Source organism: Pezoporus flaviventris, unplaced genomic scaffold (assembly GCF_033815535.1).
Source record: "Pezoporus flaviventris isolate CSIRO_AGI_PZ_B2104156 unplaced genomic scaffold, CSIRO_AGI_Pfla_v1 ptg000069l, whole genome shotgun sequence".
In the NCBI taxonomy this organism is placed as follows: domain Eukaryota; kingdom Metazoa; phylum Chordata; class Aves; order Psittaciformes; family Psittacidae; genus Pezoporus; species Pezoporus flaviventris.
This window is the reverse complement of record NW_026892617.1, coordinates 1,630,536-1,657,357: the sequence shown is the minus strand read 5'-3', so window position 1 is coordinate 1,657,357 and position 26,822 is coordinate 1,630,536. Positions and strand designations below refer to the sequence as shown.

The following is a 26,822-nucleotide window of genomic DNA, read 5'->3' as shown; positions in this document are numbered from 1 at the left end:
CCTGGGTTGCATCACTGTGTCTTAAGCACATAAATCTAGAGCTTGTGTAGCAGAGAAGTGACTCAAACCTCTGGCATGTGAAACAACAGCAGTGAAATAACTTGTGATTAGAAAACAGGTTATAGAGAAGGAACTTTGTAGGTTTGGTCCTTAGGGTTTTCCTGGTGTGTGGAGGTGTTAGTAACGGGGGGGGGAGTGAGGAGCCTTAGTTCATGGCAGCACTGCAGGCAGTTCTCTGCCCTGGAGGGGATGCTCATTTCTAGTAATTCCAGTGATGCAGGAAAGCAGGGCTGAGACAACGCTGTTTTTCAGAGAGAAAATTCATCAAGTTCAGCTGTGTCAGCCCCTGTGAATCGGACGCAAGCAGCGCAGGCGGGCGAGCACGGCCTTTATCCCACTTCTGAATCGCTGCGTTAATTCATTGTGGCTCCAGAGAGGTGGGTGTTGGTGACAGCGAGGCGCAGGGCAGGCGCCCTGCAGTGCGCTGCCCACCAGCAGGTGTCACTCGCTGGCTAATGATGGGCTGATGCTAGTTAGGAATGGGTCTCTGTAGCCTGGTAAATGGTATAATATCCCAGATGTGAACCCAGGGGGAAGAGAGTTTGTTCCAGCCCTGGTTTGGGATGAGGGAAGTGGTGGGCATGGGATTTATTTCTTTCTGGGGGAGTTTGTTTCTTACTAGTTCATCCTCCTGTATAGCAGTAACGTTTACACTTGCTAGTATTCATTTAGAGTTGTGATTCTGTTTGGGAAGCAGTGATGTGTTAAGCAAAACGTTTAGCCTCATGGAAAAGTAGGCAACTATTTCACATTACTTGGAGTATTCCAGTGTGTGGTGGTCGGTATGAAATGCCACCTACTTTCTAACAGAATATTTGACTTATTAAAAGGAAGATCCAAACAAGCAGGTAAAAATGGCTTTTGTTTTGTGGTGAAGAACCCCAGTCTAAATAGAATTCCACAAGGAAAGTATTACCTCCACAGCTTTAATCTACCAGTCTCTGAACCTGCTGGTGTGGGGTAGGGAGCGGAGCCTGTCCTCATCCTCGCAAAGCTTGTGAAGTGTTCAGCCGCCTGAGCTGATGGGGCCGAGGGGCACGGCTGGTCCATGGCACCTCCTTTCCAGATGGAGCCTCCAGTGGGATCCAGACCTTTGTGTTCCACCCTGTACCGAGTCAGAAGATTACAAAGGCTCCAAGCCCTACCCTCCGTGTCTGTCTCTGTTGTGCAGTGGAGGATGCTGAAGCCAAATCAGCGCTGGGCAAATGCTCTTCAGGGACACGCTCTCCTTGGCCAGGGTTTTCCTGCTGGGGGAGCACACGGAGCTGCGGCTGTGGCACCCCTCGGCCTGGTGCTGAGCCCTGAGAGCGGTGTCTGCAGCGGGGCGATGCTGATTCTGGCTGCTCGGCCGTGGGACCTGGGAGTGCCTGCGGTGCTGGGGGGGCATGCGAGTGAGCTCCCTCCCCATGAGGCTCGGTGCAGAGGAGCGGCTGCGGGGTGCGGAGCCCGGGGGCTGCCCCGCCGTGTCCCGTCCCTTCCGCTCCGCTCCTGCCGCGGGGTACAATGAGACCCCCGTAACCGCGCTCCGCCACTGGCGTAAACCGCTTCCCCCCCCCGCCTTGCGCAAGATGGGCATTCTTCCCTTCCCGGCGTCTGCGCTCTTTGCGTAGCGCCGCTGTCAAAGCGGAGCCATGTGCGCGGCGGACTCCGGGAGCCGGCCTTGCCCCGGCGCCTTTTGCGTAACTGCCAGGGCGCCCAGCACGCAGCCGCCCGCCGGCTTACGAGCAGCCGTCTTATTCTCGAAGGCGGCCTGCGCCGCTGGCGCAGAGGGCTCGCGTCGAGGTGGAGGCGTGGTGGCGCCGTCTGCTCGGGGCGGGAGGGGGGGGGGGAGCGATTCTGGAATCCGGGTTGCGCCGTCTGCGTGGCGGGCGCACCGTGAAGCAGCAGGGGCCAGCCGCCACCTCCCCCGCCCGGCGCCTCTACGCCGTTTGCGTAGCGTGCCCCAAGATGGCGTCGCGGTCGTCGTCGGCGGTGGCCGGAGCGCTGGCAGCGGCGGCGGAGCGGCTGGAAGTGAAGGGAGGGATGAGGCGGGCGAAAGGCGGCAGCGCGTAGCGGGCGGCTCCCGGCTGCGGGAGACAGAGCGAGACCGAGACAGAGACTGTCGCGGGGAGGCGGCCCCCCCCTTCCGTGCCCCCCCCCCCCTTCCCCGTCTTTCCCCGCCCGCCCCTCGCGGGAGCCCCGGCGGGTCCTGCCCGCCCTCGCCCTCTAGGCCGCGGGCCTCGCCGCGCTCCGGCCCGACCCCGCCGCCCCTCGGAGCGGAGGATGATGAAGCTCAAGTCCAACCAGACGCGCACCTACGATGGGGACGGCTACAAGAAGCGGGCGGCCTGCCTGTGCTTCCGCAGCGAGAGCGAGGAGGAGGTGAGGGCCGGGGCTGGGATGGGGGCCGCAGCGGGGCTGTTCTCCTTTAGGGTTGACATGAGGCGTTGCTGTAAAAGTTGGTGTTTCCTTTGCTTCTTCATTTCTCTCCTCTAAACACGAGAAGAATGCTCAGTGAAAGGCGCTGTGCGGTGGGGTGGTGGAACAGTCTGGTAAGGAGCGCTGTGGCACGGGATGGGGTTTGGCAGCGGAGTGGACCGACCACGCTGGCAGCACTTCAGTCCAGCACATCACATGAGATGGGAGAGGAAACCTGACCTTGGATTTATAAAAAGAAACTGGGATAAAAGGGGACTGATGGAGTGCCAGAAGTTGCTGTCCAGAGAGGCTTGGGAGGAAGTGGGAATTAAAGGTGGATTGGTTCGTTTGAGAGCAGCTGTGTTGCTAAGATGTTGTGTTGCCCGTGGAGTTAAAAAGAGAAACTTTGCTTGGATGTGCGGTGTTTCACTATCCTTGGTTTGATATCCTCTTAGCGTGGGCATGGAGGGCTCATGGCCATGCTCTTCTGGAGTCAGGTGTGCTTCATTTCACTGAGCGGCTGTGTTAAAGCCTTTGTTCTCCTGATTATCATATTTGTAGCTGCAGGAAATCGGAAGGGAATACACACACTTCACTGCAGGGAAGTAAACTACCATACTGGCGGGTTACTATTTAACGTGAGAAAGGAGGCTTGACAAACCCTTTGGAGCTGTGCTGTCATGGTGAAGCGTGTCAACATTACAAGTATCAATGGTCTGAAGTGAAAACACTGTGTTTGGGTGCAGTGTTCTTATAGCTGGTCCCTTCCCACTGACCTTCAGGACATTTATGGTTCTTTGAACAAACTATGGAGAAGAGCATAATTGTGTTGTAAGGATACTGGGCTTAACCAGCATGGGTGTTTGCAGGCATCTGAGTTTCCTGATGGGGGTTTTACACAGTTTGTAAGGCCAATGTGGCAGTTCTTCTCAAGAGTTAGATGCTTGGCAGTGTTTGATTGCAGTATGGGTGAAGCTAGAAATGTACTTTTAATGGCCACTCGATGCAGTCAGCCTTTGACTGGTGGTCACTCTTTATTTTACAACATCACACGGGCTCTAACTTACCCCATGGTCTCTTGCATCTCCTGGGCAATGGAACTGGTGTCCCTTATGGTGTTGGTGATGCAAAGGTTTGTTAACATGGTGGTTTCACAGTACTGAGCCAAGATGGTTGAAGAAGGAAAAGTAAACTCATTCCAAAGAGCCATGGAGGCTCTTGAGCATCTTTATCTCCCTTGAGCTTTGCTCAGTGTTAATGTTTGGCCTTGTCTTTGATCCCCCCAGATCATCAGGTGGTGTGGTGAGCTGTCCTGTGACACAGGAAGGAGCATTAACTGCTTTGTAAGTGGTGCAGTGTGGAATGTAGATTGATGTCCCACATGCATGATGTGCTTCTTTGTGAGGGAGCCACAGAAATGGTGAAGCAATGAATGACAGTTTTGTTTGAGTTTGAAGTGGCCTCCTGAAGACATCTCGCAGCCTTCCAAACACCATATTTCTGTAGGGTCTCTGTGTGTTTAATGCAGAGCTGAAACTGCATCCTGTGTTCTCATCTCACAGAGTGGACTTTTTGAGCAGATGCGTTTCAGAACGTGATGATGGAGTCACACTGAATGGGCTCCATTCGCAGATACTGCTCTTGATCTTGGTCAAAAGGTTGAGAAGCCATTTGAGTTATGCTTGTATTGACATCAGCAAGCAGGAAACCTTGGGTTTTATTCATTTATCATTATTTTTTAGCTTTCTTTTCATTTGTTGGCACTTAGTTAAACTTTAAGTCAAGAGAAGTCTACTTGTTTAATCTTACTGCTACTTGTTCTTTTTCAGTGACAAGAAAGGTGTTGCCTGTACACATTTAATGATACACTTCAGCATATCTGAAAAGATTTCTTGGTTGTTTGGTTTTTTTTTCCTCTTGGAGAATAATAACTTTTTGGTGCCACTGACATGTTATTATTGATTACTTCTGTTTAAATAGAAATTGAGATCTGTTTGAAAAGGGGGGGAACCAAACCCAGAGTATGTTAGTTACAGATCTAGTAAAAGCTTTCTGTTAAAAAAAATAAATAGAAAAGGCATGCTTTGATAAATAATTTAAACTTGCTGTATTAAAGTGGTATTTTTTTCCTAGGACTGGCTGTTTCTGGTTACTTTTAAGCACTCAAAGAATAGTAGAGCTGAACCCTTGAGTTTCTTCTTCATTTCCTGCTATGAATTTAAAACCACACAGGTTTTCTCCCTTTTTGAACCCTGAATTATTTCCTTAATGAGATAATTTCAAATGAACAAGAAGAAATAAGAAGAATCCTGTTTCCTTTTCCAGAGCAGGCTCTTTCTTTTTAGGTGTTTACCCCCTAACTTTCAGTTCATAGATTTAATTTCCTTTCCAATCTCAGCAACCAGTGGAGATTGCTAAACCAGCACGTCTTTGGTTAGGTGTTACATTTGCAAAGAAAGGTTCTTAACATAATAATGCTTACTTTGATTCTTTTTTAGTTTTGAAGTGCTTTAGTTTTTCCTTATGCTGCTGGAAGGTTGCACATTTTCCCTGTATTGAGTTTGGAAGCTACTACTTTTGGGCATGAAAGAAGCTCTGGAACGTTTCTGGAAGACCAAGCATTGGCTGAAAAGGTGTCTTTGTGACAATATTCCTTTAAGAAGCAGTACAGGGAGAGTTCATTTAAACGTGGATCTCAAATAGAGCAAAAAAAAATACGTCTCTTAATTGGCCTGTGTGGAAAAAATCTGCATCTGTGTTGTTTCCTAAACAGCAAAGGCGCTGCAGTGTAGTTGGTGCCTCTTTGGGCAGGAGGGAGTACAGGGGAAGCAGCAGGATTCATTCAGAGTGTGAACAGACTTCAAAGGCCCTTTTGGCAACCGAACGCCAGGATCCTGCTATTTTCATCTTTTAGGAGAAACTCCCTTGATATTTGCTGCTTCTGCAGCAGTGGGGAAGGAGAACGTGCAGATCAAGAGATCCCAGGCTTGTGTTACCTCCGAAATCACTCCTCTTACTGCGTGTGGTGTCAGTGCCTCTCAGTATTGCTATTATGGTGTTATTTTTAAATAACACAAGTATATTTTTTATGTGTAGACCAGCTGTTTCGCCGAGGAAATGTGCCAGAAAATTTCACTGATGTCTTACTATTAAGAAGCAGATGGAAGCCTGCTCAGTGGCAGCATCTCTGCTTTATACTTCAAAATAAATCAAAAGGAACCGTTTGGCTTTAAGTCCCGCACTGGTCCAGCTACAGGTTTAAGCATGCCTGCATTGTATCTGGTGAAAGGCCAAGCTGCTCATTAACAACTGGTATTTATAAAGACTTTTTTTGGAGGAAATGCTTTGGAAAGAATAGGATCCGGGGTTGGTCATCTTTTCTTAATTGTGAATGAAATCTAAACTGAGAGGAGAAAACAGAACTTTCACACAGGGTCTGCCGAGGGCCAGCACGCTCATCAAAGCTACATTTATGTAGCCCCACAGCCTCTGTTGGGGAAGGTAATTTGAATGCAAACGAACCCTTTTCTTCTTGCTTCTGCTGGGTCAGTTTTAAAGCAAGCTGCGATGTAATACAGCAGTTCTCTACTTTTGACTGTAGACACACAGGGATGATCACAACAGTGTTCCTGGCCATCCTTTGTGCGTTTGCTCCAGTATAAAAAGAACAATAGCTAAGCCCACTTGGAGTACTTCAGTGTTGGGGTATAAAGGGAGCCCACATCGTGTGGTCATTGAACCTTCCATGGAATATAGCCTTACAGTCTCTGTTCTTATGGCTTGGCTTGACTCTGTGTGTTCCCTTCAGCTACATAAAAGGGTTGTGGTGGAAACCCAATTAAAGTTCTCCCCGTCTGTTGCTAACGCATTACTACATCTCCAGTAGGATATAGGCCAGTAAATGTTTCTCTTGCTTGTGCTTCTCCAGTCCCTCTCAGCTGTGCCTGTAGCAAGGTTTCTCCACCTGCAAGAGCATAAACCTCTAGCTTTCATCTTAAAAAGGGTTTAGCTTTTCCATGAATAAACAATTTTAGAAGCACTTCCATGGTCTCTTGTACTTTCCCAAACTGGGGAAGGATGCAAATTGTTAAACTTTCACTTAATTTCCTGGAAGCTCTGTAAGCTGTTGTGAAACTGAAGAACTGAGGCAGTTTTGTTCTGCCACAACTCAAGCAAGTGTTGAATATGGAAAGAGAAGGGAGTCTGCTCCAGCCCTGCTTTGATGAGATGGACCCAGCAGTGGTGGCTGCTGCCTCTTCTCCTCTGAAGAATGCATCTTTGACAGCTTCAACTCAGATCCATTTATTGCCTGACCAGAGGCTGTAACTTATTTTCCCACCTTTCATAGAATCATAGAATAGTTTGGGTTGGAAAGGACCTCAAGATCATCCAGTTCCACCCCCCCTGCCGTGGGCAGGGACACCTCACACTAAACCATCTCACCCAAGGCTTTGTCCAGCTTGGCCTTGAACACTGCCAGGGATGGAGCATTCACAACTTCCCTGGGCAACCCATTCCAGTGCCTCACCACCCTAACAGGAAAGAATTCCATCCTTGTATCCAAACTTCCCCTGTTTAAGTTTGAACCTGTTACCCCTTGTCCTATCACTACAGTCCCTAATGAAGAGTCCCTCCCCAGCATCCCTATAGGCCCCCTTCAGATACTGGAAGGCTGCTCTGAGGTCTCCATGCAGCCTTCTCTTCCTCACTCTGTGTTCTGTCTCCCCTCTTTAGTGGCTGTGCGTTTTGGCTTGGTGTGTTGAATCGTATGCTTGGTTCCCTGACAGGGTTCATCTCGGCACCGCTCGGATGTGCTGCTGGAGTGAGGAGGCAGGTACAAGCAGTTGGGGTGTACCAGCAGGTACTGCAGCCAGACAACCTGATCTATCCAGGGATGGGGTCTCAAGTTCTGGAGAAGCAGCTCTTTCCCTTCTCAGTTGAAGGAAAGTGATGATGAGGTTGGACTTTATCCTTATTTTTTTTGAGACAAGGAAAGTCTCTCCTGGTTTGCACATACCTCTGTGTGTGGTTGTGCACTAAAATTGGACAGAATGAAGCGAAGAAGCTCTTACCTCTACCTTATGAACTGTAGACATCAGTGTTCAGGGGCTGTATGTACTACCCAGCAGTTGGGAAGCAGGTGCTCAGTTTCTTTAAGCAGTAGTTGTTTTCAGTCCACCCCAGACACTGACTGCACGGACCAGTCAGGACCTTCCGCATTTTGTGCACGTTGACACAGCAGTATGTGTCTCTGTGGCTTTGTTGTGCAGTGGTTAACACACACTAACTCTGTTCTCAGACATTTCATGTTAACGTGAAGTTCAGAGGGATACAATTACCTACTGGGTAGGGTTTTTTTCTCTTAAGATGCTTCAGATGGTTTGAATGTTATTTTAATTTATATTGACTTGGGTGGTTACTTTTTCTTGTGTAAATAACATGTATTGATGTTAGGCATAGAATTAACTACTTGCATCTGAAAAGCTTCTCAAGTTTGCATGGCTGTAGGGTTTCTGCGTGGTTTATTTTATACATAGGACTTGTTACTCATAGAATCATCAAATGGTTTGGGTTGGAAAGGACCTTAAGATCATCCAGTCCCAACCTCCCTGCCACAGGCAGGGACATCAAACCCGTAAGTGTATACATGTGCAGCTGCTGACATCCAGATTCATTTGGTCTGTGTCAAAGGCCTAAATACTAATTTTGTGATATCCCCCTCCTTATTAAACAAGGCAGTTTAGAAGCAGGCATCCCTTCTGGAAGAAGTCTGCCTGGATGAGGTGTGTAAGTACCGAGCGGTCAACAAACTGACTCTGACAAGCAGAAACAGGCTGCTGGGGTTGGGGTCTTTCACTGGGAGTGCCTCCTTATCAGCCCTTTGCTTCTGAAACAAGTGGCTGCTGGTTCAGGCATTTCAGCTGTTTTCTCTGTCCTGGCCCTGCTGTGAAAGGCATGTTGCAGATAATGGTTGTGGTTATCTAAAACATAATTCTGATGGAGGGAGAGGAGTCCGGATTGTGTTCTTCAGTGAGATTAAACAGTCACTCTTAAAGTCACAAGAAAACTGTAATAGCAGCAATATGACTGTGGTATTTTGAAGCCAGTGCAGCACATGATGATTTATGATTTGTTATTCTAAGTAGCAGCCTAAATCTTTTTTTCCTCTATGGTTACAGTATTGTAGGTGCAATCAAAACACTTGAAATGACTTGAACTTCTTCCAGTTCACCTCTTACTCCTGTTTCAAACTTGTGCTTTACTTTGGTCGAGTTCTGTAGCACAAATACTTTCCCCTTCTAGCTGTTGCCATTAATTCCCAGCCTCCAGTTTCTAGGTACCATGCTGCAAGTTAGATCGCATTGTGCCATGTGGAAGTAACCATAGTCTAAGGAAATGTGTTCTATGAGGATGTGCTGTAATGGTCAGGAAAAGGTTTCTTTGTGGCCTGCTCTTGAGGTTGTGCATATTCTTGTCTTAGCTAAAGGTATTGTCGTGTTGAAAGCTTGCTGACCACAGGCTGTACTTGTTACTACTATGTGCTAACTCTGTAACATGCCCTGAATAGCAAGAAGGTGGGAGAAGCCCTCCTGTAAACCTTGTCCTGTGTGTTTCGACCATCCTGCGTTAGCAGTTTGGCAAAGTCCCTGTTTTGTTGTCTTGTAACTGAGGCTGTGTTTCTGCAGTTAAATGAGATTAATTTTTGCCTGGCTTTGCTAACTGCTGTGTCTCTTTTCCCCTCCTGTTCCTTTTGAGCTAATTTGTCAGCGTATGCTCTTCTTAGTGTTAAAAAGTGGTTTGTTGTGGTCAAATTGAGATCCCAGTTTTGTCAGATATAACAGCCTTAAGAGCAGTAAGGGTGTATTTGGATTGTGAGAACTTAGAGATTGTTAACTTAGAGTAAAGCATGAAAGGTCTTTATTATGCTGGACACAGAGCTGCACCAGCTACAATATCCTGCCTGGTCATAGGGTGAATTGCAGAGTCTCCAGCTCTGCTCAATTCCAAACTCCTGCATACAGAGACTCTTATTAAATTGAAACTTTTAAACAAAGACAGATTGTACAGGCCAGAATCATTGGAGTCAGCCATCTTCTCCCCCAGTTTCACTATGGTGTATTGTGAGACCTTATTTTCTTGTAGTTTCTGTTCTGATAAATAATGCTGAGTGTGAAATGAGTTGAAATGTGCTTTAGTCGCTATGCAAAATACATTTTGTGGCTTAATATTGATGGAAAGCACGAAAGAAAGCGCAGAGGCTGTTTCAGTAGCCAGTAGCTATAGATCGGCTTCTGGCAGCAGGATGCTGGCTGGCCCAAACCCCATGCATTTAACATCTTGTCTTCTGTTTCTTACTGACTCTGCCAGCTTGGTTGTCCTTAGGCTGGCACGTGTGGGTAGGACTGGCTCTGCCTGGGAGCCTGGAAGATTCACAGCTCATTTGCTAATAACGTTTGTGGCCCATCTAATAATGCTGGAGCCCTTTTGTCTTTGCTGTGGAGCCTCTTTCTAGGAATCGTGTTCCTTACAGCGTAGCTACTCCTGTTTTATTTATGGGTGGTGGTGGTGGTTTAAATCCACCATAGCATGAAAGAACCTGGGAATCCCTCAGTCCCTGTTCTGTTAACTGGGAATGAATTCTCCGCCTCATTCTGGTTGCCTGGTTTCTGCTTTGCAGAGCACCATTATTTCTGGGTGAGAAAAAGAAAGAGGGGGAAAAAAAAAAACCCAAACCAACTGATGTGCATACAAAGGGTTGTGAGGAATTAGGTCGCTCACAGCATTGTGTTTCAGGGACTCCCAGATTTACCCAGTGACTAACACTATTCCCTTTTCCCATGGAGCGCCGAGGTTTGCGTGTGGAGGCCCAGGCAGCCTTGGGTCTCTCAGCATGTTTCCTGTCTCCCCTAGGGAGATGTTGGTGGGCAGCTCTGGAGCTGTTTGGAGTTGGGTGTGCGCGCTGCTTTGAAGGTTGCTTACCATGAGGCCACGATCCAGCACTGTTTAGGAGCCCCTGCTGCAGGCTTCAAACTTTGCTTGTTTTTCTTACCTTTCTCTTACTTGTTTGATCCTGTGTGAGAGCTGCTTCGGGGCTGCCTTGTGCATTGCCACAGAGGCTCCTGTTGCTCATTTCCCTGCTTTGAAATGACATCATTGGCTTTCAAAGCCTGGAAAACAGAGCTTGGCCGGGTGACATGATACCTGCAAATGCTTTTCCAAGAAGACTGCAAGACTTGGCTCCGAAATCTGCCCCAAACCCCTTGTAGGCTGAGAGAATAAAATGGTTTGTGTTTGGTCTGATGCAAAATAATAAGTTGTGTCATTTTTGATGTATTTTTTATGACTGTTTTGATTAAAATCTCTTTAGCCTGTATCCAAATCAGGAATTTAATGTAATAAAGAAGTTAATGAGCAAAAATGAAGATATCAAGGCCATACAAGGTGGTCCTTTAGAAAACAGGGTACTCTTTATTTTGTAAAGTTTGTGAGGATTGGAAATTTTCAGTCTAACTGAGCAATTGAATACATGGGATTTTGTCGTGTTACGTTGTAAAATGAATGTAGAATTGCCATTCTCTGCTTTATGTCTTTTTAGTGTAAGTTACCCTGATGCTATATCCTGTGTTGTGAACTTAGCAGATAATTCTGGCTTGGCTGTGGCAGCAACACAAGCTATTACATCTCTTCTATACCTGCTTAGCTGATATCTTTCCTTCCCCCAGGTATTTTATGGTTGCCCATTCAGCTACTGGGGGGGAAAGGTTTCTGCAGGGGAATGCAACTCTTCCCTTGGGGACAGCATTTAGGCTGTTCCCCAAATACTAATGGCTTTCTGAGAGAGCTGGTTTATCAGCACATCTCATTTTACTGCCTTGGGGGCAGTTTGTAAGACGTTTGAATGATGCTGCCTTGTGAGGGGGGCAGGTTTGTGACCACCTGAGGAACGTGAACATACGTGAGTCTATGGGACCCGATGAGATGCATCCCAGAGTCCTTAGGGAATTGGCTGATGTCGTTGCCATCCACTCTCCATGATACCTGAAGTGATGGCAGTCAGGTGAAGTCCCAGTGACTGGAAAAAGGGGAACGCTGTGCACCCCTGTTTAAAGAGCGCTGAAAGGAAGACCCTGGGAACTAGGCCCCTTTGTCTTGGGAGAGCTCATTGGTAGCAATATCCTGTTTAAAGTTGTTTTAAAAGAATGACCTCGTAGGGCATGTTTCCTGCTCTCTTGATGGGATTTCCTTTTTATTAAACAGGAAATAGTCTGATTACATAGAAGTGTGAGAATGACAGGTTTTTCCTTCCCACTGGGGGTTCTTCATGTTAATTCTATTCAGAAAATGCTCAACTGCCAGAGCAGCTGAAGTTAATTTACTTTGCCTAAAACTGTTGTTTACACCTCAGAGTTCCTACTGGTGTGTTGCTAAAGCATTGTCTCAGGCCGAGCAGTCCAGCAGGCTTTCCTGTACGAGTCTTTGTGCAGGGATTTTCTTAGCAGATGCTTTTTCTCACAAGTGGAAGGTGGCAGGAGTTCAGTGGTTATGAATTGTGCTGTGGTCTTTTTCTGCAGCTTCTCCTCATCTTTTTCTCTTGGTTCTTTTAATTCAAGCTGGAACTCTGAAATCGGAAATGACAAAGATGATGCTTCTTTATCCAACAGTAAAACATACGAGAAATGTCAGTTGCCATCCTTTTAACTTTGTCCTCAGGGTCACCTGCTGAAGTGAGGAATCCCAGTGGAAGCTCTTCTGATAATGGGTCAGGACAAAGGAAGTCCAGCCCATGGCACCCGGCTGCTGGTTGAGCCGTGAGGGCTCTGAGGATGAATAGTTTCCATTCCCTCTTCAGGCATGGCTGTTGATCGTGTTTCATGTGGATTGGATGGTTGGGGGAAAGGAATTCTGTCTTTGGAAGGCTAAATACTATGGGATGTTACTATAAAGTAAATGCCTCTCCATTGCAACCTAAGCCAGAACGTACACCAGGTAGTGAGCATCTCCATTAGGAAACTGCAGAGTTAAGGTGGCTCATTCAGCTTAACTCATTCCTAGTGTGCATTTGCCTTGGTTCAATAGGTTGGGGAGTGCTCAGGGATTGAAAAGGTGGTGTTTGGTAAATGATGCTTCTTTACGCATTGCAGGTTCAGGTGCAGGGTCCGACTGAAGCAGGAAGAGGAGGCTTTGAGACATTATTGTTGATGAGATTCATAGAAAATTGCTGATGAGAGGAGTGCTGACACTCGAGAACAGTGAGTTCAGTTCCAGGCTTAGGAAAGGTTAGACCAGCAGTTGCCAAAATGTTTGTTGTGAACCCTCTTCAGTTTCTGCCTTCAGCTTTGCTAGTCCTGGTTTGGGAGCCATTGGTCAGTGCCCCTTGCTTCCTCACCCTTGTGTGTTACAGTCTGTGGTCCTCTTTCCCCTGCGCTGAGCCTGGTCTGGGTGGCCTGGAGAAGGAAGATCACATTGGTGGTGGTCAGGTGGCAGCTGAGACTTCGAAAGATAAAAGAACTGGGAAACCCTGGAAATCCTGTGCTTGGTTTCGCATCACAGATTTGATTTTGAGCTCTTTAGTAGGTTTCCTCGTGGTAATGAGTGCAAATCTGTTCCTATCCTACTGGTAGATCAGCATAGACGCAGCAAAGCCTGGGATTTGAGTATCTTGCACAGTCTAACTTGGAAATGTCTGAAGCTGTTACAGCTGGCCTGTAACCTAATTGGACTGGTATGTTGGAAAGTTTCTGAAGCAAGTCTCTTTGCCTCTAAGCTTTGTGCCAGTGAAATTACGAAGTATAGCATGATGACTCTAATGAACCAGCTTTGTTCAGAGAGCTGAAAACTGGTATTTGTTTTTAGTTTCCATCTCTACTCGTGGATGTGTTTCAAGTAGATCTAATAAGCACAGCGCCTCGATGTTCTTTGGGGAAAACTTGTAGCTGGTTGAGATTGTTGGGGTTTTTGTTCCTAGAAGACGACAGAACAAAAAGTGAGCTTGTACAGAGCAGAATTGCACTGGAATGAAATGTGTTTCAAGGAGAACTGCCACAAAGCAAGCTTATGAAGAGCTGTCGAAGCTGATTCAAGGAAGTCTTTCCTCCTGTGCAGTGGTTTCATGTAGGGTTGTATTTTGTTTTTATCTCACTGAACAGCCCCATCTAAAACAAAACTACAGAGCTAGACCCTGGTGCCTGCTGCAGAAGAATAGGCAAACAGGGAAGTTGAAGATCTCTGTTAAAACAATAAAACAAACTGCACATAAATGTTTCAGTGGGCAGTTACCTGGCTTGTGTGTGTCACCAGTGTAACTGCAGAGGCAGTCAAGGCCAAAGGTACCAATGAAATCAAATGAAGGTACCTCTGCGAAGGGAGAAGGTGCTGAGCAGCTTCTGTACCATCTTGTGCCGTTGCATGGTGTGTATCCCAGGCTGTCAAGACTTAAGCAGTGACTTTGAGTAGCAAACCCTTCCACTGTAAGTGCTGTGATGCTGTATTAAACAGCAAATCGTTCTGGTATGCGGAGGCATAATTTATTCTGCGACACATCGGAGCGGTGGGGAGGTAATGGCAGAAATAATTGAGAGTGTTGGAGTGCCGAGGTGTCACTGATAATGCGGTTTGCACAGCTGCCTGAGAGGGGCTCAGGAGGTTGCCTTGGGAAGAGCGGAGTGTTCTCAAGGACTTGGTGCTGTTTGGAGATGTGAGGGAAGGAAAAGCAACTCCTCCTCCCCAGGCGGGTGCTGGAGTTCTCACGTTGCTGTGCTCTGCTCCCCACAGGTGCTGCTGGTGAGCAGTAGTCGTCATCCTGACCGATGGATCGTCCCTGGGGGTGGCATGGAGCCCGAGGAGGAGCCCAACGTGGCTGCGGTGCGGGAGGTCTGTGAAGAGGTGAGTGTGTGGATGGGAGGTTCTCAGTTTTGTTTTCTCTCTATGAAGAATGGTTTCTTAAGAGGACTTTAAAACACAGCTGTGCTTTTGTGGGGCTCTGTAATACTTAGGTAGAAGGTAGCCAAAATTCCTAATGTCTTCATGGTTTGGGGTATTTTTTTACCTGAAGCCATTTCAGAAAGGAGATAAACACAGATCAGTTGTCTCTATGGGGAAGGGGTATTTTTCTCTTAAAGCTGGAAGAACAATCTTATTCTTCATAGGGAATTTGAAGGCAGCAAATGGCAGCTGAGTGCCTTGTGTGTAAAACGTGTCTTTAGATGTCTCTTCTGAATATTAGCAAATTGGAGACATGCTTGAATTCAGAAACTATGAAAAGATTATATCTGGACGACCAAGTAGGTTCACAATTATATAAGGCAGGATTAAAAATGCTTTCAAGAGGGTTATAAATCTTTGTGCTGCAGAACAGAAGTCAAGAGCTAATTGATGGGAGAAAGCTTCTGCAATGGTGGCTTTATTCAACTGTCTGGTATATGAAGGGTTTTCTCTGAAGTATTTGCAAGTACCTCCTGCTGCCTAACAAAATGCTTGGGCCTTTGGACTAATCTAATGTGGCAGTTCCTGAGTTGGATGTTTTTATAATGCAGCAGTTTCTCAGAAAGATATGAAAGATTACAGAGTCAGAAGTTGCTTTGGGGTTTTATTTTAAGTGTCTTTAGGTCCCTCTTAGTATTGGAGATTGCTGCTTGCAAGTTTTGTTTCCAGCCTATAACACGACTCCTGCTTTTTCAGTAGCTTGGCAATCTTACAAACAAGTTACAAGCCAAAGTGAGTTGAACCAGAACAGTAGGAACATTTTTAGCTTCAGACTCCTGCTTTACCACCGAATCATTACTAATAATAAAGCTATTTGGTACAGAAGGGTTCATTCAGGAGATGCATGGCTTTGCCTTTCAAATCCTCCAAAGAAATGTGTATCAACCCTCCCCTCCCCTTGGAAGCATCACTCTCTTTCCATGACAGCGGTGGCTGAAAGGAGGCCTTGGCATGGGCTCAGTCTGCAGTGGAGAAACTGGTTTGGGCTGGCTGAGATAATCCCCTCTCGCTCAGCTGGTGTTCCCTGGCTCACGTGGACCAGTGCCGAGAATGAGAGTGTAATTCAAACCGTGGCAGCCTGGCAGGGTTGAGTCATTCCCAGCGAAGCACCTATCTGCTGCCTGCCGCTCCGCACGCGGTAAACAGGGAGAGCTCCAAAAGCGCAGGATGGCCCCAGCTGCTAACCTCAGCGGCACCTAGTCAGGTGGGAATGTGAAATGGAGCTGTGGGATGCTGTTACAGGAAAGGCTTTCCTGAAAGTGGGCTGCAGAATGGCAGCCTGTCACGTGTGGGACATGACTTGAGCACTTGTACAGCTTAACGGGGAGGCTGCTGGCAGAGGCGGGGAGCACAGGCTGGCTCGGAGGGGTGCAGGGCCTTCCTCAAATAGCTTTGTGTTCCAGGACACTGCTTACAATCCACACACAAAATTATAGTGTAGACAGCTGTCTTAAGCTCAGGGATGTGCATGTGGACAGGAGTGTTTGCTGTATTACAGCTGTAATGCTGTAAGGGACTTGTGCAGCCAGTTCCCCGGCTTGTGCTATTCATTTGGCCAAGGAGGTGCTTTAGAAGACTGCTGGGTAACTGGTGTGCATGCTAGCTGGGAATCCTTGCTTATCCTTTCTTGTGAATTTGGCTTTTCAGGTATCTGTAGCCGAGGCTGATCCCCAGTAGGTTTGATGTCTTTGCTTCTCTCCTGGGACAGGCGTATCTGTCACTTGCACAGGAACAAGAGGTTAGCTGAGCAGGAGGAGACTGCTGCTTGTGTTGGCAGAGGGAAAATCCAGTTTGCTATGTGTCAGTGAAAACAAAGGAATTTTTATCCTAAAAGAAGGTGTTTTGCATGCTGGTCCAAAGTTGTGGAAGGAATCTGTGGGCTTTCTTTCACTGACTTTGGTATGCCTTTTCCAGTTTTTAATAAGAGACAGTTGGAGGAGCTGTATAGACTCATTACCCTTTCAGTTGCTTGTGGTCTTTGACGATGACAATAGGCTGGGTTTTCTCAATTCATTCTTTTTTGCGTGGTATGCATTTTCTTTTTAAAATGCTTCCCTAAACTAAGGTTTTCAACTTGTGCATTCACTGTTCCTGTGTTACCGTGTGCGTATTTGAGTGTATCCGTGTTATTGCTGGAATAATTGTCATATAAAGAAAGCTGATGTTTCCCTCTTCCAAATTTTTTAAGATGAAAATGAAATACTGATTCTGAGTGGAACCTGTGATCGCTCTGTCCCACTTTGAGTCAGAAGTCCTTGTCCTAGTTTGATGTAGTCCTTATCTATATTAATCTCCGCAGCAGAAGTATTAAAGTAGACAGGTACCGACGCTTGTCTTGCTGTTGTTGGCATAAAATCCGAAGTGACTTGGATTCTTGGGCATTGTTTCTAAGCTAAATGGCAGTAGACAAGCACGCTGGCTCTGAGTGAGAGCAGAATAAAGCCAGGTTTGTTTCTGACAGGTTGTTGAAAGTGATGTGGTCAGTCTTGCACAGCTGGAAGCTCCGGGTATGTTCTAAGGTTACCTTCTAGAACCGTGGGCCCTTCTAAACCAGGCATTACTGCCAGTGTAGCACATGTTTTGCTTCTTCACTCTTGGATTTTTTAATGCTGTTGCATTCTCTCCCCCAAAATCAGTTTCATGTTAGGAATAAGGGTTTTTTTATGGGTGTGAGCCACTGGTGAAGAACATGTTTTAGAAATAGATGCCTTAAATTGCACTTATTATAGAGTGACTTTGAAAAAAGCCTCCACACTCATCTGTTAAACCCAAAGACGTTTCATTTTGCACTTACAGCATCTTTCACATCCTGACCTTTAAGTACTTAGTAAATGTCAACTTCTATAAAATTACGGGAGTGTTAGTCATGCTTTCTTCATGGGAATCAAAAGCCAGATAAGTTCTGTGATCAAACAGGCAGTTGATGCCAATATGAAATGTAGCCCATCGTGATAGTACTTTGATCTGGTTGTGAGATCTCTTCTTTACCCCTCCTAAGCATGCTTTATAAATACTCTTTTCCATTTCATGTATTTTGTTAGTGATTTAGAATATGAATGTTGATGGCTGTCAGTGCTAAAATAGGAAGGTATTTCTTGTTAATATTGCAAAGACCATGGATAAATGACTGAGATGATGGTGGTGTGCTCCTCCTAGATTTAGTAATACAGAGCAAATAGTGGTCTGAATTCACTACTGGCTGTTATCCTGTACTTGAACTTCATAAAAATGGGTGCAGCATCTTAAAGTTCTTTGCTCTGTCATGGTAATTAATTTCTATTTCCCAAATGTAAAAGCATATATTGGTTGTAATGCAGTAAAGAATTGGATTAATAATTATAGCCCTCCCTGAAATGCAGTAGAGACAGCAAGAAAATTTGCCTGGCAGGTCTGTAATTGGTGGCTTTAGGACTTGTCTGAGCTAGCAGGCTCCATGGGTGTGATTTACTGCCTTCAGTACTGCAGGTATTAGAGCAAAGATCTGGGTGTTTTACCGCAGTCCTCTTGCCCAGCAGTAGTCTGTAGTAGATGCAGGCTTTGAGCCGAATAGAGCAAAGTAAAATAGCTGAAATTCCAACCCACATTTTCCTTAGCTCAGATGGAAGGAAATAAAAGCTGTCCCTAGGAACAGATGGTGTTGCTGCAGGCTGCTTTTTGCATCTGACCCAAACTTATTTTCAGCTTTGAAACCTGAACCTGCTGTTCTTGGATGTCTTCAGTCATTTTTCTTTATTAAAACAAGTTGTTCCATGAACAGCAGAACTAGTAAAGCTTCATTTCCTCCAGATTCTTGTTGCTTGTCCTGAACACCCATCCCACCCCTCTGGGTGTGCGGCAGTGGTTTGAAGCCATGTGCTGTTTTGGATCAGCTGGCTGTTACTGTGCCATGGGTGCCAGATCTATCTTTTTCTCCAATGAGGTCTATCTTGGATGTTGGAAATTGGTTTGGATCTGTGGAAAAGGAGCTCATTTTGCAAGCTCTGTCTGTCCTCTTTTTATACCTGGATGTGCCTCTTCCTGAGGGATGCTGTGGATGGACTGGTTTGCTTTACTCTCACACCTGCAGGTAGAACAGTTGGTGCTGGTTGGTACGTTTAATAGCATCCTCCTAGGACATGTGTGTATTCTGAGGACTGCAGCATGGCCTCTGTGCTTGGTGGGGGAACATGTGCCTAAATAAACTGGTCTGTCTCTGCCAGATGCTGTGGTATCCCACGAGGGTGGAGGATTCTCAATCCGTTTACTAATGAGGAGAAAATTCCTGAGTCATCTGGTGCAAATTAGGCTTTAGGTCCAGCTTTAATCGTGGGTGAGCCTGTGACTGTGCTTTGAACTTGTCAAGAAAATGCTCATTCTCCTGCAGTGAAGTCAGGAGGATGCTGAAGAGCTGGCCCGTAGCAAAGCAAGAGGTATGCAGCTGGCCCAAAGAGGAGCCTGGCAGCTATAGATCATTTTCTTGGATGTCTTGAGTAACTTTAATGGTGATAACTTGTGTGAGAAGGTCAATGGCACTTCCATTTTCGTTTGTTCCTCTGAACAGCGTGTGTGGTTGTCCAGAGACTGTGACTTTCCTATTTGTGTGTGAACAAAGTGCTTTATCAAAAGTAGGTGTATAACAGTCCAGTCTGTCTGTGCTGGATATACTGTATGTTGTCTTTAAAATCCACTATGCCAGTAAAATAGGATGAGAGCCATTGGACCCCAGGATGTAACAGCTGATGTGCTTTGCAGGCTTTGATAAGGACTCTCTTTATAAATTCAGCCCAATATTTGTTTGAATCAAACCATTAAATTATGTCGCCGTTTACTACTGCATGTGATAAATTCATATGTGAAGAAAATCTTAGCACTTGTTTGAGTTGTCCAAGTGATAATTCAATGTAATGTGGTTTTCCTGCTGTGTATGTTTGTCTTGGCATTGCTTTTTGTGCCTTTATGGATGAATAAGACCTGGCAGAACAGAGAGGGATCCTACTTTGTAGAGAGAGTGTTGTTTCCATCACCTCTCTGTTTAACCAGAACAAAAAGAAGGGCTCCTCACCTGCCTGTGTTACTTCAAGCACAGTTTTAGAGCTGGGAATAAACAGCTTGGGAGGTTGTTTGTGCAGTATCCATGCTCAGTTTCAAGGCTGGCTAGTTGCCTGGAGATAAATTTGTTTCTAGTCAGGCTTGAGAATTCACTAAACCATCACCACAACATCCCTGCCTTTTGATTCAGTGCCTTTACAGGTAAGTAAGGAGAGCAGAAATTCAGTAGCCTTCCCCAGGAATAAGTGAAGAGGATCGGCTTAAGACAGTTACTAACCTTTAACATTTCATCATGTTTCACCTTTTAATGTATGTGTATATGTGTTTGTGGAGGTGGAAGCTGTGTGTTCCTCCGGCTCATTGAGATGGCTGCTTGAAAACATCAAGAACAAAAAGCCCCGCTGTCTGAGGAGTCCTTTGAATGAAATTCATTTGAAGAATTTGCCTTCCAGCTCACTTCTGAGAGCCATAAGCCCAGGTTAGCAGCAGCAGCAGCAGCCATGCGGATGAGATGGAACTGCTCACCCACAAAGGTCAGCGCCAGCGCTGTCCCGGGCGCTCTGGGGCGCGCATACGTGCGAACGCTGACCTTCATGGAATTGCTGTTTGACTCCAGAAATAGCCTGGTGGTTCACAGGCAGTGCTGCACCTATGGGCAGAGCGGGATGTCACAAATACTGATGAGACAATAAATTTTGTGTCCAAAACCAACACAATGATTCAGTTGAAAAGCTCTTTCCTAGAAGCAGGGGTCAAGGAGCATGTTACAGAAGGGATTCTAGATTTCTAGGAATGCTTGTAGAAAAGGAAGCCACAAGTCCTTTTCTCTTGGAGCAGTTCTGCCATCAGCTGTGGCAGATGAATTTACCTTCCAGACGCAGCTGGATTGTATGACAGACTGTCTGTGTTCATCTAGACCAGTTAAGTATTGGAGCAAAAGCTCACCTTGCCTGTAGCATTGAGTTCCAACCATTTGCAGCTGGAAAAAGAGGGGAATGTAAATTAGCAGGGGGAAAAAGGAGGGGTCTGGTGGCAAAGAGTGGGAGAGCGTTTTGCACACATGCATGGTGCAGCGTCAGGGAGCAGAGATGAGAAACAGCCCTTTGAGAAGGCGACTGAGCCACAGTGGTGAGTAGATGTATAACAACTGACAGAAAACGAGGTTAAGTGGGTAGGTCTTTGGTCATATGCAAACAGAAGACAAAACTGTTGCTTAGATCTTCTCTTGATTTGTGTCTGTGCTCAGAAGTCTTCTTTCAGTGTGCGTCTGTGTTTTGTGTTACATCCAAAATAGTCTTGCTGCTGTTGTGGAGGCCACATTCCAACACTGCAAGTATTTTGTGTTTATATTGGCTTGCTTCAACTGCATGCAGGACACCCCTGAAATACCTTGTAGCTGTTGTGTTGCTTTGATGGTGTAAATGGATGCCTTATACATGCTTCAAAGGTATTTTCATTTTAAAGGCGTAGAACTGCTGAACCCCAAAGCAAATTGGATCCATGCTTAGGCTATAATAAACTTCAGAGCTGATTCTGGTCATTCACAGTGTATTGGTATGCGGTTAGTAAGTAATCGTAGAACTTTCTTTTTCTCCACATTGAATTAAAAATAGTTTGAATATAGAAAAAGAAGAAAAAATTCCTGGGAATTCTTGCATGGTTGGAGTTGGTTCTGCACTTCTGTCCTTTTTCTTGGGATCGTGTTGTTTTAGGATTAACAGGAATTTACTGCGTTTGCTTCCTGCCCTAAGGGAACTGCTCCTGCACAACAAGTAAGGAAATGTGTACTGACATATGTATCTGTATGTTGTTAAAGCATGTTTCTTTCTCTTTGAACTTTTCATAGGCTGGAGTGAAAGGGACGTTAGGAAGATTAGTGGGAATTTTTGAGGTAAGTTTCAGACCACTGAGGCTGTGAAATATTGATGCAAAAAAACAGTTGTCTTGGAGTAAAACTCACTTCCTCGCATGCTGTGAAGTAAGCTGGATAACTGAAAATTCCCCATTACATAGAAATGGATGCTGATCTCATCATCTGCAGTTTCCACTTCAGTTGCAGCCACTGGTGATAAGCCAGTGAAACAGGGAATGTTTCAGTGCCATGGAGCAGCTGGGAGCGGTGTCCTTCCACTGTCACCCATTGCCCAACCTGTTGCAGATAGACGCCTGCAGTGTGGTATCCGTCCACCTTATACTGCCTTACACATTAGGAGCTAGACTTCTTGGCAGCAATCCCTGTTAATTACTTTCAGAACCTCATTTAAACACAACAGTTTTGAATGGCAAAGAACGAGCTGCAGTGTGAGAGCAGCTGCAATAAGGTACCGCAGCATCATCCCAAGGCAGCTCGCACCTTGTAGTCACTACGTGCCCTCCTGCCTTTTTTCCCTTGGTAGCTTTGTCCTTTCTCTTTCTCCCTTTTGCCTTCTAGAATCGGGACAGGAAACACAGGACATATGTTTACGTACTTATCGTCACAGAAGTGTTGGAAGACTGGGAGGACTCTGTCAATATTGGTAAGCTCTTTGTGCTTGCTAGCATTAACTGGTTTGATGCAGACAAAACACTCTGGGAGCTGCAATCCTTGTGAGAACAGTCAAGAAAAGTGATAGTGGTGTATCCTTTGGTTGCTTGGGGAAAAAACCTGTGGTCAGATTGATGCTTTTGTAACCCCTGTGACCCAGGAGAAGTCAGTTCAGCTGTACAGCTGCCTCTGCAGCAGTTATGTGTCTAATTCTTGGGCTTCAAGATACTAAGCAAAGAGCATGAAAAGGTGTCCTTTCTAAGGCTAAAAGAAAATACATGTGGGCAGCATGGATTAATCATTCCCTGTTATCTTTTTGAACTCTTTTCCTCTGAATCAGATTCCCAAATGCAAGTGATGCTGTTCCACGTGAGGGTTGTGGGTAGCGCTGTAGTGTCTGTACCCTCACTTTCATCATGCTGTGTATGGAAGAGTTTCTACAGAATCATAGAATCATGGAATAGTTCGGGTTGGAAAGGACCTTAAGATCATCCACTTTGAACCCTCCTGCTATGAGCAGAGACACCTCACACTAAACCATGTCACTCAAGGCTTTATCCAACCTGGCCTTGAACACCGCCAGGGATGGAGCATTCACAACCTCCCTGGGCAACTCATTTCAGTGCCTCACCACACTAACAGGAAAGAACTCCTTCCTTAGATCCAATCTAAACTTCCCCTGTTTAAGTTTTAACGCATTACCCCTTGTCCTGTCACTACAGTCCCTAATGAAGAGTCCCTCCTCAGCATCCTTATAGGCCCCCTTCAGATACCGAAAGAGTAAGAAATGAGTGATGTCCACCAAAAACTGAGGTTAGCTTGCAGATGGATAGCAATTGAGTGGTGGTTGGTGTGTGTTGTTGTGGATTGTCTTAAAATGAGTATCTGACTTGAACAGAAATTAGGGAAGTAGGAAATAAGTGTGGGGGGTTTAAATTAGGAAACACAAGGCCAGTTTGTTTGCACGGTTGATGTACTGCCCTAAAGGAATACCTAGCATGGGGACAGAGGAGCCATCAGTGTAGTGTTGGGAGGCAGTGCCCAGAGTAGTCTGGAAAAATGGGGGAAAAAAATCTGGAAAAATGAGGAAAAATTTCCCAGTATCTTTTGAACTGACACTTTGCTGCACAGTGGAATGATTCTTGCCTTATTGGTGCACGTGATAACGGCTGAAAGCTGTTCACAGTACTGTTTAAACATAGAAAGTGTAACTTTGTTCGACTCCACCTCCTGATTTTTCTTTTCCCAACAGGAAGGAAAAGGGAATGGTTTAAGATTGAAGATGCCATAAAAGTTCTGCAGTATCATAAACCAGTGCAGGCCTCGTATTTCGAAACCTTGAGGCAAGGTTGTTTGGCAAACAACGGCACTCCTGTCATGACCACGACATACTCTGAGAGCTCTGTGCCTGACATCAGATGACTGAAGAGGTCCCTGTGAGAGAGGTTCTGAGAAACAGACTGAAACATGGATTTCCCTTCCCCGTCCCCTTTTTCACATGCCTCCTCTCTCAAGCCAGGCATGGGCAGCAGCAGCCTGTGGCACAGCAAGTGGTGAGAGTGCTGCAATTTAGCGCAAGGTGGGATTTATTTTTTATTTTTTTTTCCTTTTTGTTGGCTTTTTTTTTTTTTTTTGGCTTTTTCTGGGATCTGTATTTTGTAAAATACATTTTGTGCATGAAGTGCCCCTTTCTTTCCTGTCACACTGCTTCCATGGCCTGGCGAGCGAGGCTGCCAGTCTGGCCTCTGCCTTGTGTTCTGAAGTGTCCCGTTTGTGTCAGCCCAGCCATAGCCACTTCTTTTTTGGGGTTGTTTTGGTTTTTTTTTTTGTTGTTTTTTAATTAAAAGACTTCAAATGTGAGATCAACTCTTCTAAGTCTTAGTCTGTACTGTCAGGTGCTGTTCAGACCTGTGGGGGGGTCACTTGCAGCGCATATGTATAAACTTTTTTTTCTTAGATGGAGAATCTAACGTTTTAATTCTTCAGGAATTTGGTTTAATCCTGGGCTGCTCCTGCAGGAAGGGTTTGGAATGAATCTGTTTGCCTTTTGTTCTTGTTTCTTAAAAACTCCACGTTCTGTGACAGTGCTGGTGGCTGGGCCAGTTTACTCCCCATTCGGTATCTCCCCATTCAGTGCAGTGACACTTGAAGTTGAGGGCAGAGTTTTCATCACCTGCAGACATCCCTGCTGCTCCGTTGCTTCTCCTCCAGCTTCTGCCAATGTCTCTGCATTTGCATCAAAATGAAACGAAAAGGAGTTGGTCTTTCAACACTTGGCCAAAACAAAATGAATAGCCTCAGAGATGCTACGATAGAAACTGAATTCATTGTCTGTGGTAAGGATCCAGAGTGGGGTCAAAGCCTGACAAACTGGAGCGTCAATCACCAATGCTGTCCTGCTGATCCTGCTGCATCCCGCTGGTGTCTCCTCTTGTCCACATGCCTTATACCACGTGAACTGGATACCTGTAACTTGTGCTAAAGCGTCGGGTTGTATTTACTGAGTGTTACTGCACGAACCCTTGGCTGGGTAACCACGTGTATCCCTGCAAACAAGTCCTGGGGTGAGGGAGGGGTGGGGGGGAGAATTCAGGTGTTCAGTCTCTTGTCCTGTGGTTGTGCAGCACTTAGGGTTGCACCATGGAGCATGCTCGAAATGTGTAAACTCTCCCTCTGTGAAAGGTACAGCTGACTCTGAGCAGGATTGTTAGGTGGAGGAGTTCATTGTTCAATAGGATAGCGTCCCTGATGCGTTGGCACACTTCACATTACTTTTTTTGTTGTTTTTATTGATGTAAGTTTCATGCTGTCTTGATTTGCCAACAGTGTTGTCTAGTTGGGGAATAAAAGGGGAAGGGTTGGGACTGGGGGTGGGAGGGGTGGGTTGGGACAGGTACAAGTTTTGGGAGGGGCATTAATTAATCCCTGGCTTGGGACAAGAAGAAGTTGCGGAGTTCAGCGACTTCTCCTTTGTCAGAGCAGAGCCAAGATGTGAAATTAAATCTGCAGTACTCTTTTTTTTTCTCTTTTTTTTTTCCTTTTTCCTTTTTTTTTCCCTCTTCCCCCCCCCCTTATTTAACAAAAGAATATTCTAATAAATACTCACTGTTCCAGAGTTTTTCTCTCTTCCCAAGAAGCGCTCACAATATGAAAATCTGATACAAATATCCATGGAGCCCGGGACAGGGGGGAATGGTATCTTTGCTGGTTTGGCAAGAAGCTGTTCATTTTAAGATCCTATTCTGTTCCTTTTACTTGTTCTTGCTTTCATCAGTGTGGAGTAGCAAGGCCAAAAGCAGTGCCAGTGATTGCTGACATGGAAAACCACGCAGAAGAAAAAGCTGAGGCATTATTCCAGAAGTAGCTTGAAACCGAGTGTCTGGAATTGAGCCCAAATTACACCAGTTCAATTCACTTCAACTTAGAAACGAATGTACAATACTTGCTTACTCTGTGCTGATCAGCCTGAACCAAACTCTCAAAAGGGCTTGAATATTGTATCTGGAAGTGTACAAGAAATTCAGTCACCGAGCCGTTGAGTGGCACCTAACACAGCCATCTACTGCCTTCGATTGAGTTTTTGTCTTTACTGTACAGATTAGTACGTTGAAAATGCTTTGCAACAAAACAGCTGGTACTCCTGAAAGAGTAACTGCAGTTTTAATATCAACAGCATGCACAGTTTTGTTTTTAAACTAAAAATGTTTTTACAGGGCTGTTCAACTGACAATTTAGGGTAGAATATTGTTAATGACTCGCTAATGGCTTATTTGTTTGGGTCAGAAAAAATAAATTGTGCCAAGAAAGTGTTTTAATGTGGCATGAATTGATGCTGTTAACACAGGGACATGGAGTGGCTGATATTAATGCCTCCTTAACTGGAAATAGCTCCTGGGGTAGAAATAGCCTTTATGCAACAGATGCGACTTTCAGAGCAGGCCTTAGTCCTGTGCTCCTTGAACCTCTCCTTGCACCACACGAATTCCCTTCTTCCTCAGCATCTGAGGTTCTTCTCTAGTAGCGGTGTAGCTGCACGCCCTAGCAGTTCGAGCAGTTTCGTCCAACATGATGTGAAATTGGTTTGGGACCGACAATCAAACTACCTTTTAGTGACAGAAGAGTTGTTCTGGGCTTCGTGGGCAGACTGGTGCCTGCCTGATGGACCTGCTTAGGGCTGCTCTCATGACCAACTGCTAAAAACCCTGTAGGATTAGAGTGAGGCTTCCAGCATTGCTAAAACTGGTGCTATGTTGAGCTAGTGTTGGAGATAATGGCATTCTTACCTCAAATGACATAGTGTCCAGCCTGACCCCTTGCATCGAGCCATTACAATGTGTCTCAGCTTCTTGTTGAAGGATAGTGTTCTTAGTTTGGCCTTCAGCATTGCTTTCATCTTGGTGCTGGTGTGCTCTTAGCTAAAACTGAGGAATACCCCTGCTTTATTTAGGCAGTTTGCAGCAGATTTGGCCAAGTCACCCCTCAAGTTGCAAGGTTTCAGATGCTTGTCTTGGGTTGGGGTAAAGGCCAAGTGTGGTGATGCTGCGCAGTCTCTGTTGGAGGGGCTGCTGTTCATTACCTTTGGGCACACCTCTGACCCCTGGGGTCTCATGAAAAAACATCCTCTGCAGCTTCTTAGGGGTGATTTCTTTACTAAGATCACGTTTCCCTTGCTTTTTGTGTTCATGGTATGTACAAGGACACCTCACAATACATCAAGAAGCAAGTCTGCCTGCAGCTGAGGAAGAGGGGGAAAATTACTGGCCCTCGAAATGCTCAAGGACTGGATTTCTCTATGCACCTAAGCATCACCTCAGGGTTGCAAGATGAGTGA

At 45.7% G+C, this 26,822-nt stretch overlaps 1 protein-coding gene across 2 annotated transcripts; it reads left to right on the top strand.

Annotated features, from left to right (window-relative positions):
- The first annotated feature begins 1,906 nt into the window (after positions 1 to 1,906).
- NUDT3 (nudix hydrolase 3) lies at positions 1,907 to 25,800 on the top strand. 2 transcript variants are annotated; one of them, XM_061471942.1, is made up of 5 exons: positions 1,927 to 2,421; positions 14,230 to 14,340; positions 21,314 to 21,358; positions 21,899 to 21,983; positions 23,244 to 25,800. In XM_061471942.1, the coding sequence occupies exons 1-5, from the start codon at positions 2,323 to 2,325 to the stop codon at positions 23,411 to 23,413; spliced, it is 510 nt and encodes a 169-aa protein (XP_061327926.1). In that variant the 5' UTR covers positions 1,927 to 2,322; the 3' UTR covers positions 23,414 to 25,800. The 2 variants fall into 2 exon arrangements, with proteins under 2 accessions (XP_061327927.1, XP_061327926.1); XM_061471943.1 differs by lacking the exon at positions 21,314 to 21,358 and having other exon boundaries at positions 1,907 to 2,421.
- Positions 25,801 to 26,822: the final 1,022 nt, after the last annotated feature.